This window comes from Brachypodium distachyon, chromosome 3 (genome assembly GCF_000005505.3).
Source record: "Brachypodium distachyon strain Bd21 chromosome 3, Brachypodium_distachyon_v3.0, whole genome shotgun sequence".
Lineage (NCBI taxonomy): Eukaryota > Viridiplantae > Streptophyta > Magnoliopsida > Poales > Poaceae > Brachypodium > Brachypodium distachyon.
The window spans coordinates 12,772,011-12,788,872 of NC_016133.3; the positions used below are offsets into that span (position 1 = coordinate 12,772,011).

The window sequence follows — 16,862 nt, forward strand, 5'->3', positions numbered from 1 at the left end:
TTTGAGTTACTGCTAGTGCAGAACTATGAGTTGGTCGAACCCTTTGATCGTGGGCGGGGGTCCTCCTTTTGTAGCCAAGGGGATACCACATGTGCCACGGTGCATGGTTTACAAGTGGCGAGCAGGGAGCTCGGGCAGCTCCTCCTCGGTGCGCTGGCATACATGCAAGAACACTAGCCTTGTAGCTAGGGGTCTAAGGCCTAAAAACTACTCTTGAACAGCCACTGTTTGCTTGACTTGATGGGGAATCCCCTTTCTGTCGGTTCATTAAATGCACCGTGTGCTTCACTCCTTGTCCTGACGTACCCTGCGCACAGGGAGCCTGCCGCGCGCCCACGTGGCGTCGTTGTTCTGCTTGCTCGGTCCCGCTCTCGCAACGGAAACCTGCGCCCGGGTGCGCCCCTCCCAGCAAGTACCTTCCCGGGAGGTGCCCAGGTGGGAATTCTCCCCCGAAGCCCTGCTAGCCCTGCCGGGCTAGTAGCTTGCCGAGCAGCTCGTACACTACCGCCCGGGGTGTGGTCCTTCCGGGGAGGAAGCGAGGCGACCCAAGCGTCGTGCAGCGGTGGTACCCCGGGTGCCACTGGTGCGATAGTAGCCCCCGGGCGTGGGCCAGCAACGCTTGTTCCCGGGCCGACTCCTTCCTGGCCAGTTGCAGCCGTTGAGACGCTGGACATCCTTCACCTTGCGAGGAGCCTCCATTTTCTCGATAGCGTCTATCTTCTTTGGATTGGTTTGAATCCCCCTGTGCGAAACCAAGAAACCCAGAAGCTGGCCCGAGTCTACACCAAAGGTGCACTTCTCAGTGTTCAGCTTGACTTAATCGCAACCAGCAGTGGAATCCACTATTTGGTCAATGCGAGGTACAAGGAAATGATCTTTTGGACACGCACGGTTAAGATCGGTAAAATCTACACACATGCGAAGTTTATTTTCCCCCTTGGGCACTACAACAGGATTAGCTAACCAAGTGGGGTACAGTACTTCCCTGATAGCCCCCGCAGCTTTGAGCTTGTCCACTTCTTGCCTGATGAAATCTTTGCGTTCGTGTGCTTGCCGGCGGATCTTTTGCTTGACGGGGCGGGCGTCCGGACGCACCGCGAGTCGATGCTCGATCACCTCCTTAGGGACTCCGGGAAGGTCCGACGGCTGCGAAGCAAACACGTCGGCATTCTCCCGGAAGAAAGTGATGAGGGCGATTTCCTATTCGGCAGTGAGGTGCGCATCGACGATGACGGTGTGCTCCTCGTTGTCGGCTTGGAGGGGCAGCTTCTTCACCTTGACGGCCTCCTCCTTGAGCTTCTGGCCCTTGCCGGGGTGCGAGCTTGAGCCTGCGCCGCCCCCGGCAAGCTCTTGCAAGGCAGTGCAGGCCTTCTTAGTTGCCAGGACGTCGCCCGGCAACCCTTCACTCCCGACAACGTTGTCGTCACCGGCGGCGGCTGCGGCCCTGACGACCTCGCCAACGCACCAGGCCGCGTCCTTGAGGTCACACCTGATGGAGAGGACCCCATACACGGACGGCATCTTCATCACGCCGTAGCCGCAATGTGTTGTCACGAAGAACTTGATCAGAGCCGGCCGACCAAGGATCCCGTTGTAGGGCAACGGGGTGTGCGCGACGTCGAATACTACGTGCTCGGTCCTGAACGCTTCCCGGGACCCGAAAGTCACCGGCAGCGTGATGCGCCCCAGGGGGCGCACGATCCCGGGGTTTACCCCCCGGAACGGGTCAGTGGGCTTCAGCTGCTCCACCGGCAACTGAAGTTTCTCCACTAACCTGGCGGACAGGAGGTTCAGCCTCGCTCCGTTGTCTACCAACACCTTGGTCACCGTCACGTTGTTGATGATCGGTGAGACCACAAAGGGTATGACCCTCGAACCCAGTTGTCGCGCTGGGTGATCGTCGGCGCTGAAGATGATCGGGACGTGCGACCACTTCAGCGGCTGTTGCGGCTCCGCATCCGGCAATAGCGCACACACCTCCTGGGTGAGGCGCTGAAGAGTAAGCTCCCCCATGAATGCAGGCGACGCCCCGGGGCTCCTGGAAGCCCGGCTCATCACCCCCGGTGCAGTCGGACTCGCGCTGCTCTTCTGCGCGAGCCCTGTCCCATCCTCGGGGAGGGCGCTCCCTGCCGGCGCGGGCCTGGCCGTGTCCCCCCGGGCTTCCTCCCTGCCGACACCACCACCGGCAGGCTTCGGCCCCGCTCTGGGGTCGTTCGGGAAATCTCGGGAGAGATGCCCGATGTCGCCGCAGTTGAAGCAGGCGCCGGCTGCTCGGAGCTCCTTGTGGCGCTGCTCGCGCCGCTGCTTGATACCCTGCAGGATGCGGCAGTCCTGCGCGTCATGGGTAGCGTTGGCATGGATGGGGCAGCGGGACGCGTCGCCCGGCTTGCTGCCAGACCCGCCACCAGATGAAGCCTTTTTCGTAGGCCTCACGGTCGCCCCCGACTCTGCGGCGAGAACTTGCCTCCCGCTACGCTTTCGGGAGCTCTTCTTCTTCGAGCCCTCAGCTGGGCTTGCGGCAGCTTTAGCTGCGAGCTCGGGCGCCAAGCGCTCTTCCTCGGCCACAGCACACTTGTGTGCCAGGGCGTACAGATCCTGCGTCGTCCGGATCTGATGCGTGCTCAGCTTCTCGCGCATCTTGGGGTCGCGGACGTTGATGGCGAAGGTGTTGACGATGACAGCGGCCTCCGCCTCTGGGATGGAGTAGGAAAGGTTGGAGAAGCGGTTGATGAAGCTCCGCAACGTCTCTCCCGGCTTCTGCACCACGGTGTGCAGCTCTGCCATGGTTCCCGGACGCTTGTAGCCGCCCTGGAACGCGCTCACGAACGGCTCGTGCAGGTCCGCCCAAGTGGCAATGGACCCGGCAGGCAGGTTGAGCAGCCAGGTCCTCTCTGATCCCTTAAGGACCATCGGGAATCAGTTGGCTCTGACCTTGTCGTCGGCGCCGATTGCATGCATCCCCAACGTGTAGGTCAGGAGGAAATCTTTGGGATTCACGGTCCCATCGTACGTACCGAGCGCAGGCGCTCGGAACTTGCGGGGCCATGTCACTCGCCGCAGCTCGCGCGTGAACGTGGTGTAGCCATCCTCAGGGCCCATAGGAGCATCCTCCTGCTCCTCCGGGCGTTGGCGCTCTACCTCGCACCGGCGCCGACGCTCCAGGCGCTGACGGAGATCCTTCTGCTGGTGCACATTTAGGACAGCGCGCGCGTCACCCCGTGTGACGTTTGGTGACGAGTCCGAGGACCCCTCAGGATCCCTGCCTCCTTGCCCTCCCTGCGAGGGTGGGTCTTCTCCCTGCCGCGAGGCCGGGGGCGCGTCTCCGCGCCCCAGGTTTTGCCCGCGGCCTGAGCCTGTCGGGGCGCCCTCGCCTTGCGGCTGCCGGGCGGCGAGTGCGAGGAGCGCGTCCAACTCCGCGCTCCATGCTTCGTGTGCCGGCATGCCCTGCTGCGGCTCGTACCGCACCATGACCCGCGCGGCGATGATGAATTCTGCCGGAGTTTGGGCCGGGGGCAGTCGATTCTCCGATCGACTGCCCTCCGCCCTATCCCCTGACGCACCCGCGTGAGTAGGGTGTGTCCCCGTCAGCGTTGCTCGCGACGCAGTGTGCTCATGGCGCAGCTGCCGCTACGCGTCTTCGGCCCGCAATTCAACTCGCTGGCCGGCGCGGGCGGCACCGTGGCCGCTCGCGCGACTGGCTTCGGCGCTAGGAGCCGCCGACCCCCTTAGCCGGTTGTCTACCGACGACCGAGGAGGCGGGGGTGGCAGCTGCGACTGCTGCGCTCGTGAGGGCTCAGGAACCCTGAGCTCACGACGCAGGCTGCGCATCGTGCAACCGTGTGCGTGCCGCTGGGGCTTCACGCGGATCGATCCGGGGGTCACCAGCCCGCTTAGGAGGCATGGTGGTTGGCTCCGCTGTTGGGATAGACAAGGCCGGTGTCGACGTAGACGACGACACCGGCGGTCACCGGCGAGCTCTCCTCACGCGCCCCCTACCCGGCGCGCCAGATGTCGTAGCACGGGGCTTAGACATCGGGGATGCGCGGGCACCCCCTTTTAGGTTTGGCAGTGGGCTACGGGGATCGCTCCGGCGATCGCCGGTGGGGCCAATGCAAAGCGTATGGAAGCAATGGACACGGGAGCACTTTTTACCTAGGTTCGGGCCACCCTAAGCTGTTCTGCTTGCTCGGTCCTGCTCTCGGAACGGAAACCTGCGTCCGGGTGCGCCCCTCCCGGCAAGTACCTTCCCGGGAGGTGCCCAGGCGGGAATTCTCCCCCGAAGCCCCGCTAGCCCTGCTGGGCTGGTAGCTTGCCGGGCAGCTCGTACACTACCGCCCGGGGTGTGGTCCTTCCGGGGAGCAAGCGAGGCGACCCACGCGTCGTGCAGCGGTGGTACCCCGGGTGCCATTGGTGCGACACCCGGCCATCAATCCACCTGTCTTCCCAAAAAAGCGTGGAGGAACCATTGCCGACCGTTATCCTGGTCGAGGCAAAGAAACTGCTCCGCTCAGTGTGGGAAAACTGCATATCAAGCCCACACCAAGGGCGTTGGGGGTCAATCCTCATGCGCCAAATCCAGCGGGTGCGAAGGCTGACGGCCGTTTTGGCAAGGTCATGGATGCCCAACCCGTCGTAGCACAGAGGCCGGCAACACTTGGCTCAGTTGACGTGGCAGTGACCGCCCCTAGCGTCCGCTCGACCAGACCAAAGAAAACCACGCAGGATCTTTTCCACCTGCTTTTGCACTTTCCGGTAGAGGCCCAGCACCATCAGCTGATGCAGGGGAATGGCGGACATGACCGCCTTGACGAGCGTTAGGCATCCTGCTTTAGTCATCATCCCCGCCTTCTAGGTCGGAAGGCGATCGGCGATCTTGTCCACCAAGGGGGCAAAGGCCTCAGGGGAGGGCTTCCGGATTGCCAAGGGGATCCCGAGGTATTTAACCGGGAATGGGGCGAGGGGGCAACCCATCGTGTTTGCCGCCTCCAGAGCCAACGCATCAGAGCAACCGATAGGGGAAATGGAACACTTGGCAAAATTAGTCCTCAAACCCGACGCCTGCCCGAAGACGGCGAGGATGTGGCGGACCACAAGCAACTCAGAGCGGTCAGGATGGCAGAAAATGACCACGTCATCAGCATAAAGAGACACCCCAGTCGATAGGTGGCGGGAAGCCAATGGCCGAAGGATACCAAATTCGGTGGCCTTGGAGAAGAGCTGGTTGAGCGTGTCAATCACCAACATGAACAACATGGGTGACAACGGATCTCCTTGGCGCAATCCCTTCCGATGCTAGATCGGCGGGCCTGGCTCCCCGTTCAGCAAGACGCGGGTGCTGGCCGTGGACAGAAGGATGGCGATCCACTCGCGAAATCTAGGTCCAAACCCCGCGTGCTGAAGCACCGCAAACAAGAGGGCCCAAGAAACCGAGTTGAAAGCGTGAGCAATGTCCAACTTCAACATGTCACGCGGCTCATGAAGCCGGTGTAGGTAGCGTGCCATCTGTTGAACCAGCATAAAGTTGTCGTGGATGCATCTCTTCCTAATGATGTCTTAAGTTTGTCGAATACATTCAAATTTAGTCAAAGTTGAGAGTTGAGACATCCTTTGTTGGATGGAGGTATCAAAAATTGCTACTCCCTCCATTCCATATTAATTGGCACGAATTTAGTGCAAGTTGTACTAAATCCGTGCCAATTCATATGGAAACGGAGGGAGTAATTAATTAAGCAACTGCCGACGGTGTAGTCTGTTCATTCCGTATGGACGCACAGAGACATCTTGCTGACGCCCTTCCTCCTGTGTATAAATACCAGATCAATCATCAACAAAGACAAACCCTTTGGTTCATTATTCATTACTCTTGGCGACGGTTCTCGTGCTTGGTGGGTTCAAATGGAACCTCAGCACGGTGGATTTCTGGTCCGTGACATGCCTCAGCATTTTTCAGCCTTACAGGTCAGGTCAGTTGTGAACTACTCCCTCCGATCATAAATTGTTGTCGAAATATTACATGTATAGATACTTTTTAAAAATAGATACATCCATATTTGTGCAAATTTGAGTCAAGAATTTAGAGTAAGAGGGAGTATCTGTTTCGCTATTCGCTTCGTATCACGTGCTATCGGGTGCAAACTTTTCCCGCCCCAAGTCATTTGGTAAACTACATTTAGAGTTTGAACAATCATTTTGGCTATGTACATGGATAATCGATTGATGCAGATGCAGGAGTTTTCCTCTCTTTTTGAATATTATTGTTCCTTTTAACCTTAGGCCAGAACTTCACCTCAGCTACATTAAGAGTCAAGCGCAATCCAACGTTATTGCACCATCTCTCCTAAAAATAATGTTGCACCCAAACGCCATCACAGGCAACAGCAGCGCACCTTCGTCTTCCTCGAGAGTTGAATCCCCCAAAGAAGTGAGGAACAAGAGGTATTCGATGCATGTGTTGGCCGTAATCGGCCAGTCACTATAGTATTACCCATCTCCCAGATAGTCCCCTCTGTTCTGAAATATAACATGTTTTGGTTTTGTTTAAATAAAGTAAAACTTTTTGATGTTTGACAAAATTCCTATAACTCTAAATTAATTTTATTAAATGTGTCATGGTATATATTTTCATAGTATATTTATTTGATTTTTTTAGATTTCGGTATACATTTTTCTATAAATTTGGGTAAAACTTGAAGAAGTTTGAGTTTGGACAAAGGCAGAACATCTTATATTTTGCCTTTGCACAGTTTTTTCTTTCGGTTTTCATTTGCTCGTTGGGCTGTTTTCTTTTCTATGTTTTTGGGTTGAGTTGTATTGTTACTCTTGCACCTTCTTGGTGTTTTCTTCTAATGAAAATGATCCACCCTTAAGGGTGGGTTCGAGGAAAAAATAATTGTAATGGAGGTAAACTAGGTAGTAACTAATATAATACCAACTGTGATATGGAGAAAAAAAAAACTTGGAAGTGGTGCTATTTATCCTACTATGTATTTCTACGCTCCTGAATAGAGAATTTACCTAGCTATCTGTAAATTTGATCCGTTCATGGTGCCTAGCTATGAATATTGATTTCATGAGTTATATCGCTGTCGCAGGATCTTCAGTAGTTCCTGGTATCAGGAACTAGAGTTCGCTTATGTGATACCCTTGGTAAATCGTGCAGAGATTTTGTCAGAAGATTTCTTGCAGAGGATCCCCATATTAGGCCATTCTATTGGTCGGATACGTAACTGTTTACGCCATTTTTTCGCACCTTTTCTGGCCTATGATATTGGTGGAATACGTGCCTCCTTGGCACCTTCTCGTGCCTATGTTATTGGTGGAATACGTGACGTCTCACTCCAAATTTTGGCACCTTTGCTGGCCAAGGTAATATCTCTGAAGGTTTTGCTGTCCTTAATCTGCATGATGTTCTCGTGCTTCCGTCTGTCATTTCAAGGCTTCGGTGACACCACGCAAAGCCACCAAGATATAAACCTGAATCCTGTGCTTAGCTTGTTCTACGGTCTGGTACTTGTACAAGCCGTCCTGTCATTTTTTGAGTTTGCACACTCATATCCTAGTTTAGATCTTACGGGCATCAATGCTCACTATAAATTCACAGGTTCAAGGGACAAACAACTCGAGCTATACTATGTCCATGTCAGGACGTTGTGCAGGGGTGGAGATATCAGAAAAATCATAAACATGACACTGATATCGTTTGCAGTAGAGTCACTTGGTTCGGATGAGCGTGATCTTCACTCAGCAGGGATCAAGATCTTACACAGCTTGATACATACACAATTACATGATTACAGCAGAGAGCAAGCACTTTCCAGAATTCAAAATTCACCTGATGTGATTGAACACTTGTTCAAGGTGATCACACGGACCAGGATAGAAGATAGACCAGAAAGAGCTAGGGCTACCCTGATCATCGCTAAGCTCGCTGGTAATCTTTGTGTTTCTGGATTCCCATATGCGATGCATTCACTCCGCTCCTTACTTGAAACTAGTGATGAAGATGCTATTGTGACAGAAGAAAGTAATAATATTGATGTAAATTTGGTTTTGAAAGGATTGGAAATTCTCCAGCAGCTGGCATGTAACACGTGCAACTTCACAGCAATATCCAATGCAGATGAGATCATGCTGAAGATCACAAAATTCACGCGGTACAATCCTGCCATGACTGCTATCGACTTTGAAAAGGCTAGGAATTCACTACAACTGCTTAGCAGACTTGCAGGGAATATTGGCAAACAAGGGGCCATGATACGTCAGGTGATCTCCAATAATGTCTTTCTTCTGTCAAAGATCAGAGAGATACTATTGCAAGATCCTACAAATGATCAACAATTGGAGGGACTTCAGAGCCTAGCTGTAAAAATAATTGAAAGCTTTGCTCTGGACAGTAAGGCAGGAACATGTAAAACCATCACAGGAATTCTTACTTTGCTGCTGGATATTTTCTCCGAGTCACTGCCACCGGTTAGTGATCTCGGGTTGAATGCTGGCAAAGCACTGGGAAAACTGACGATGGAAAGCAGAACTCACTGTGATGTCATCTTGAATACGGAGGGCAACTTACAGACCCTCCGCAATATGCTTTTCAATGAAGAACAGCACACAGATTATAGAGTAACCGTAGCAAATATTCTGAAAAATCTGGTAGCTTACGGCGAAACCACCAATATTGTGAGGGATTTCGCTGTAACCAACTTGAAGATGGTAAGTGCATTGCAAAGGTTATTTAAATCATTACGTACTTCCTCCATTCCATAATTCTTGTCGAAATATTACATGTATCTAGACGCATTTTAGGAATAGACACATCCATTTCTGGGCAAATTTGAGACAAGAATTATGGAACGGAGGGAGTAGAAGTTAATGATATTTGGTATTATTGTACTTGTCATTTACTTTTTGTGTAAACACCTTTTCTCTTCTAAATTGCCACTGGAATCTGCTCAGTTCTCCCTTAAAAATGCCGATTTTCTCGTTGGGACATTCATCTGATTTGTAAAATTAGTTTGATATTTGAGAGAGTCTGCCTTTACTTAAGGGTGGGAGACTGTTGTTGGATATGGCATCTTGCCAATGATTTCCAGATCCAGTTTCTTGCAGTGATTTCGATTCTCTCGAACCTTAGTTTACTGTTACCTACAACGCTCTCGCTCTAACGCTTAACATTGATGCTCCCTTGATTTGTAGGTAGTTAACAGAGCAAACGAGACACAGGGAGCGGACCTAGAGGCCTATCTTAGCCTTGTTGTAGAGTTGAGCAAATTGAAGCCTGCAACAAATTTTAATATTGCAGTCGTGTTTGCTGACTGTCCAACGTTTGTGGGCAAGCTGATCGAAACTGTTGCTGAAGCGAACATAGCAGATGACAGATGCCCTGGGATCCGAAGGCTTGCAGTGGAGCAAGCGATATGGATGATGCGACACGATGATGATCTTCGCTGCAAGCAGCACTTTGTTGGAATGCAGGCCTGTCTTCAGGGGATAACGGAGACATCCATAGAGAACTACAAGCTCATCTTTGAAGACATTCCTGTCCTGGAGTACGAAGAGTCCCTCTCCTATCTTGTCAAGACGGCGCTGCAGATGATCCAAGGCTAGCACTAGACCAGTGGCAGTGGTTGCACCGTCATGGTGGTTCAGATTTGTCTATCCCAACTCCCAAGACTCGCACACTAGACCAGTGGGGGCAGTGGCAGCGGTGTCATTCATGAGGGAAACAATGTACACTATCATGGTAGGCCATCCTGAAATGTTTATCCTGACTTATTCAGCTTATTGAAATGTTTTATCAATGAAATCTGGTTTCCAACATTGGTTTGCTACATGAATTGACAATGGAACCCTGAATTTGTGTTTAAGTTTTCTCGGTCCTCTTTCATCCAACAGGCAGAGAGGGAAAAGTGAACAAACTGCACTACAAGTTCTTGTTGGATGTGCAAACGCGGGACTGCTACTAGAATGTATGTAGTTGGCTCCATGAGTTGCTATCAGATTACCGAGCATTCAGCTTCAAAATATGGTTAGATTGCTAACTTGCTCAAAACAAGGGAATCACACATCATTGCCAACAAATGGTTTCTGTAAATTGCTCCATCGACTTCCAGTCAAATCACCTACTTGAATAACATTAAAACATGTTTAAACATACAAGAAGTTAAGTTAGGATGTGAGGAGTTTCAATTCACGTCTTCATTACGCTGGTTAGGACTAGAAGCCGTAGGAACAAGAGGGTTTAGTTCAAAGTGTTAGATTTATCCGGTAGGTCAATTTGGTGAGCTTCAAAAATCTGGAAATGCAGCTTGCTTCAACAACAGCCCCTTAATTGCCTCTCCTAATATTCCTGGGTTATGCCCCCTAGACCGCGAATCCTAATCCTAAACCGTAGTACGGAGGAGTACTATCTAATTCTAGATGCTTGCTGCTGTCAAGAAAAAAAATGCTTGCTAACCCTGTTTCTGCCCGCGTCTATATTCCCAGTCATATTTCACGTCGCTGAGCAGTACAGAGGGCCTAAACGGACTCCAGTGCTAGTAGAGTTGCAGCTTACTTACCCGAGCAGCGGCACCCACACCCATGGCAACGTCGCCGGCGGTGCTCACCCAGCCATTAGTGTCGAATGCCTGAGTACGGACCGACTCTCGATTCGCTGGAGGGAGAGAGATTGTCAGATTGGGGATTCGCTCGGAGGAGGATTCCGTCGGCGGTTGGCCGGCGTTGTCCGTGATTTGGGGAATTTTTTTTTTTTTGAGAGAGGACGATTTGGGGATTGGAAGATGACATTGGGGCTGCGGCGGCTTGCTCGGCGGCGCACTGGGGACGCGGCGGCACTGGGGGCCGAGGTGGCTCACCTGCGCAGGAAGAAGGAAGAAGAAGAGGATAAGAAATTGTTGAGTGGCTGACATGTACTCTTAGGTCAGTGTAATTGGAAAGAAAATAGGTTTTGCTATTTCTTAGGCGACCGAAAAATTATTTCTCGGTTGATGTTAACAACCTTTTGATTCCATCACTGAGATTCGTGTAAGGTTAATATAGGTTTGATGGATAAGAAAATTTTCATTAGATGGTTACGATTGTCGATTGAGAAATAACTATTTCTTAGACGACTAAGAAATAGACACTCCCAAAGAAAATATAAGGATCCAGTTATTGGGAACCTGCTGGAAAAGAGACCAAATTTTTGCAAAAAAGTTTCTAAAACTGGAAGCCAGTTTTAGGGAACCTGCTGGAGATGCTCTTAGTTGGGCTCGGCGATAGAGTGGCCAGGTAGAGTGTGTTGTATTTCTCTGTCTTTAAAGGCGTAGCTTAGTTCAATTGATGCCCTGGTGTAGGATTTGTTTTTTTGAGAAAACGCAAAAGCTTTGCGTCTCGATGCATATATTAAGAGAGAAAGAGTTATTTACAAGCCCAAGAGGACAACACCCACAAAAAAAATACAACGCAAGACCTCTAGGAACCAGTGACCGACGGGAGTAGCGCTCCAAGCCCAGTCGTCCCAGCCCGAACCCACAGCCTGGCGTCCGCCTTGATGGATCCAGTCAGTGAGGCGATGGTAGGAGTCACGTTGTCGAAGACCGCCGCGTTGCGATGCTTCTAAATCCACCAGGGCGTGAGCATGATGATTGAAGCAGTGCCCTTCCAAGCCGAAGAAGGAGCGGTGTTGACCGTCACGTGCCACCAATCTGCAAAGAGGACACCTACAGTAGGAGGGGCACCGGTGGATCGGATCCAAGAAAGCACCTCATGCCACAGGGAGCGGGAGAAGGAACAGTCGACCATGAGGTGATTCATGGTTTCCATCGATTGGTCGCACAACAAGCACCGCGGGGCATGAGACAACCCGTGACGTGCCCTTCTCTCCGCCGTCCAGCATTGGTCTTGGCAGGCGAGCCAGATGAAAAACTTGACACGTGGCAGTGCTCAAGACTTCCAGTTTAGCCTCCAAGTGTCAGAAAAAAACACCCCCATGGAAAAGACTGCAGTAGCATGACTTGGAAGAATACTGTTCGTCATCCGTCCATCTCCAGCACAGGGTATCAGCCGAATCTGAAAGCTGGACATACGCAACCGCTCCCAAATCCGAAGGTATTGCCAAAGGGCAACAGGATCAAGAATCCCCTGGATGTCGCAGATCCAACTTCTATCAGCAAGGGCCTCGCGGACGATGCGATTTTTTGGGTACGTTTTGGAACCAACTGAACGAGATTTGGGGCCAGTTCTGAAATCGCATGACCATCCAACCAACGGTCAGCCCAAAACAGAACGAAAGTGCCATCCCCGACCACCATCTTGGTGGAGGCAAAAAAAACACTTCGCTCCAAATGAGAGAACCGTAAGTCCAGTCCACGCCAAGGGCAAAGAGGATCAGTTCGCATCCGCCACATCCAACGTACGCAGAGACTGACGGCCAGTCGAGAGAAGTCCGTGCCAAGGCCACCGTAGCAAAGAGCCCTAGTGTAGGGACTGAATGATGATGCCGATCAGCCAACCTCAAGGGATCTGAAGTTGGGTCGAGCGTAAATAGTTCCAGCTCGAAAAAGGAAACAGAAACAGAAACAGAGACTCACATATGCTTGTAGACCAGTCGTAGACTAGTCAGACCTAGTGAATATTACAAAAAAAAAATGGATTTGGATGTTCTGTTTCTATAGTTGAAGACTTGAAGTATTCCATGTGCTGCTCTTGTTTTCAGACAGCTTCTATTACTAAATTTTGCATGTTGGGGTTCTCATTGTGGTCGCATAAGTTAGGATGACGATATATGCACTGGTGGAAATTGATTTTAACTTTTTTTTTTACTCACATTGTGACGCCGAGTTGTGTTTGTAATTCCAGGAAAATAGTGACGCCATCAAAACAGGTATGCTAAGTGCTAAGTTGAAACATGCTTACAGTTAAACCCATAGCGACAAACAGAGAGCACAGAATCAACTACAATTGTGCCATTGATAAAACGGCAAAAATAAAAGGAGTTACAAATAACAAAAGATGCTATGTACTGAAGACCTATACAATTGAATCTCCAAAACTGAACCACGCTGCTGGTAAACATCTACGAAACTGAAACTCCAATGAAGATTTGTAGTTACAGAGGAGAATTCCATGTGGTTGATGCATTGTTGGCCTGAAGCTACAAAGATCAGCTACAAATTGCTGCGTGGTTGCAAGGATGCCAAGATCTCAGTCTTCAGCTCCTCTCTTTTGATTTTCCCTGTGGTGGTCACTGGAAATGGCCTCCTCCACTGATGATATAGCCTTGGCACCTTGAATCTGTCCCAAAGAAGATGGTGTAGTCAGCAATCCTCAAATAATGAGTTCTTCATTTTTTAAAATTTAGAAAAATAATCGTATCTTACAGTTACAAAAACATGGAAAAAAATCAATATATGTGCAGGAATACACTGTGAACCTGGATTTTTTTTGTGAATTCTTGTGGTCTATAGAAGAAAAACAAGTCTGGCAGGCTGGAGCCTTTCTTTTTACCTTTGCATCAGCTCACGAAAATGCATATTTTCATGAAAATTTTGAAGCACATATAGATTGCAACATGTATGTGGAGATTTTTAATTATTTTTTTCAGAATCTTTTGAAATGCCGAAGATAATTTTTCCTGTCAGGAGCATGATTGTGTTGTAGTTCGGTAGGCTCATAACTACTCCCTCTGTTTCATAATTCTTGTCTCAAAATTGCCCAAAAATGGATGTATCTACTTCTAAAAAGGATCTAGATACATGTAATATTTCGACAAGAATTATGTAACAGAGGAAGTAACATTTTATCTTCATGTCGTAGTTGAGCATTTAATTCAAAATGTGCTACTAATTAAGATTGCTAACCTGCTCAGTTTGTTTATCCTGCAGTGTTCTTGAAGGGTCTGAGAAGACACTTCTTTGCCTTCTCCTTGGTGTTCATCTGTTGCATCAACCCACTTCCAGTCATCCATGATGTTAACACAAGCTACCAATTTCTCCCCAAGACGACTATCTGGTACACCTAAAACGACAACTTTAGCTACCCCCGGGTGTTGTGACAGCACCAATTCTATCTGCAAATAATCATAAACACGGTTGGTTTTAAACATGAAGGAACTATACACGTAATATCACATTTGGACCAATAAAAGAATAAGCACCTCTTCAGGATAAACATTTTCCCCTCCACTTTTGATGCGACCTTTTTGTCGTCCCATGAGCCATAGGTTACCTGTTCGATCGATCCATCCTGTGTCCCCGGTGTCAAGCCAACCATTCCTGACAGATTCCGATGTGTCGACCGTGTTATTTGCCCAATATCCTACCATTGTGTGCAAGCCTCTTGTTAAGATTTTGCCCATTGGTGAAGAACTGCTGTTAATGTCTTCTCTACCAATTTGTATCTCTACATGAGGTGCTGGCTTTCCAACACAAACACCTCCAGAATGGCTGCTTAGTTGGTTCTCGGTTTCTTGAGGTTCTGACTTGTTTATAGCCATGAATGTCAAAGATGAGCATGCCTCAGTCATCCCTGGGAAAAACAAGTTCAGTACTCAGTTAAGAGATGTTACTGCTTGCAAGCATAAAAATGATTACTGGTGATACATGCAGTGATAAGCAGACATACCATAAGCTGAAAAGATAGCAGCATGAAGAAATAAGCAAGAAGCTTTATTTATCAGCTCAGCCGACAACCCACCACCACCATTGAGAATCTTGGTCACCGCCCCACAGCCTGATATATTCTCTTTCCTGATAGGGTATCAAAAATCAACAACAAATTGTGCATTACTAGGCTTTTTCTACATTGCACTTTAACACCATCAACCGCTTACCGAGCATAAGACAGTAGATCAGCCATGATTGCCGGAACAGTGATGAAACAAGTGACTTTTTGTTCTTGGATGGCTTTGAAAGCTGATTTCGCGTCGAATTTAGGTATCAGGACATGGCAGCCTCCGGCCATCAGGATGGCCAGGCATGAGGAGATCCCTCCGATGTGGCACAGAGGAGCTGTATGCAGGTAGACCTGGAAACATACAAAGTTCATACACCTGTAATTATTTTGTGGGACGAAATGGAGTTACATTTACATAGCATGAAACTTGATATTCAATAACCTAGCAACTGGTGTAGGAAAATGTCAATTATTTCGTTTCGAAAGAAGTTGGACAATTATAAGGTCAATGTTATTTTCAGAAAGAACTGCAGCAGTACATGGATCCTAAAATCTCATACATCATCCTCACCGTAGCCGACAACAGCGATTTTCGCAAGAGATTGAATGATCAAAGATGTATGGCTTATCGCTACACCCTTTGGTCGTCCAGTAGTTCCTGAATCATGCATCAAACCTCAGGTCAAAATGCAAGGCAAAAATTCTCAAGAACTGCAGATAAAAATCTGAATACAATCGAATCAAATAACCGGCCTAGAGCTTTTACCAGATGTGAAGCATATCAAAGCCACATCCCTCGGAGCCGACACGGGCTCCATCACCATGGTTCCTCTCGGGCTCCTCTTGATGTGACCAACTGACACAACTGAAATAGCACATGTTGAATGCAGATCATTTGTAAATGCCAGCAGCAGTCCCTTTCTTTCATTGTACAACCATCTTGTCCACATTGTGTTGCATACTAATCCAGAAACAAAAAACTTACAGTTTGCAGCATGGCTGGTACTGACAGGGTCTCCCATGGTGAGGTAAAGACCAACATATGAGAAGCTGCCGCTGTCCATCAGCCGCCGCGCCCATGAACCATAGCCACCATCGAATATGAATGCCGACGGTCGCACGAGCTCCAGCGCCTGTGCCGCCTCCTCAAAGCTCTGGCCCAAAAGGAAAAATGACATCATTATTTGTCAAAGTTATTCAGAATCACGCATACAGGAAAAGGCTGGCTCCAAAGACTTGTGAAGCAAAATTGAGCTGAACTGCAAATTGCTATTGGAGGCCTCATGTGGTGTGCTGGTGGCGCTGTAGATCAAGTTGAACTGGAAGGAGAAGAATGGACATTGATGTTTACCCAGCGGTAGTTGACAGGGGCAACGATCGCTCCGACGTAAGGGATAGCCAGCAGGAGCTCCATGTACTCAATGCTGCAGATGTATTATAATCACATGAAGAAGTTGACGATAGAATGATCCACAAAATTCTGAAAAAAATGGCATGTTCAGACTTGTTCTCAATGCAGTACAGCAGTAGTACAGCTTCAGTCATGCAGACTACAAAGCTCAAAGCTCGATGCTCAAATTCGTCTCCAGCATTTTGCATTCGTCTCCAGAATGCTCAGACTCATGCTTCCTTTTTGTTAAGATTTTGTTTATTATCTGTGGATTCAGTTAATTTGTGTCCTGAGACTGGCAGATGGTATGGTTAACTTGAAAGGGATCCAAGAACAGACGGTTGACTTTTTTAATGTAGAGACGCAAGATTGGATTGGACAGAGAGCAAGTAAAGGGAACGAGGCGATAGGTTGCAATGGTCTGTCCATGGACGGATGTGTACCTGTTGAAGCCGACGACGGCGACGACGTCGCCGGGCTGGACGCCGCGATCCGAGAGGCCGGCGGCGAGCCTCCGCACGCCGTCGACGAGCTCCGCACCGGTCAGGCAGAGGTCGCCGGAGGAGACGGCGACGGTGGAGCCAGCACGGCGGCCGGCGAGGATGCCGCCGAGGCAGTGGGCGATGTGGCCGCCTGCCATGGCGGGAAAGAGCAAGGCGGGAAGAGAAGGGGAAGGAAGGAGAGTTGTTGTCCAAAAAAAAGTGTGTGCTGAGGATTACGAATCCAATCCGATCCAAAGGGCTGCCACGTGTTCGTCTGTTACTGGCTACTGCTAGAACCTCAGCTCGTGACACAGTTCAAGTTTTCCAGCACCTCGGCA

General features: G+C 49.7%; 2 protein-coding genes across 2 annotated transcripts; one reads left to right on the forward strand and one right to left on the reverse strand.

Annotated features, from left to right (window-relative positions):
* Positions 1-7,611: 7,611 nt before the first annotated feature.
* On the forward strand, positions 7,612-10,922 carry LOC112271828. Its single transcript, XM_024462012.1, has 2 exons — positions 7,612-8,511; positions 10,557-10,922. The coding sequence occupies exons 1-2, from the start codon at positions 7,684-7,686 to the stop codon at positions 10,902-10,904; spliced, it is 1,176 nt and encodes a 391-aa protein (XP_024317780.1). The 5' UTR covers positions 7,612-7,683; the 3' UTR covers positions 10,905-10,922.
* A 1,946-nt stretch (positions 10,923-12,868) lies between these two features.
* Positions 12,869-16,699, reverse strand: LOC100825942 (2-succinylbenzoate--CoA ligase, chloroplastic/peroxisomal). Its single transcript, XM_003573297.4, has 10 exons — positions 16,486-16,699; positions 16,004-16,076; positions 15,638-15,806; positions 15,419-15,517; positions 15,213-15,310; positions 14,810-15,003; positions 14,602-14,726; positions 14,135-14,505; positions 13,839-14,047; positions 12,869-13,272 (listed from the first exon to the last, which is right to left on the reverse strand). The coding sequence occupies exons 1-10, from the start codon at positions 16,680-16,682 to the stop codon at positions 13,146-13,148; spliced, it is 1,662 nt and encodes a 553-aa protein (XP_003573345.1). The 5' UTR covers positions 16,683-16,699; the 3' UTR covers positions 12,869-13,145.
* Positions 16,700-16,862: the final 163 nt, after the last annotated feature.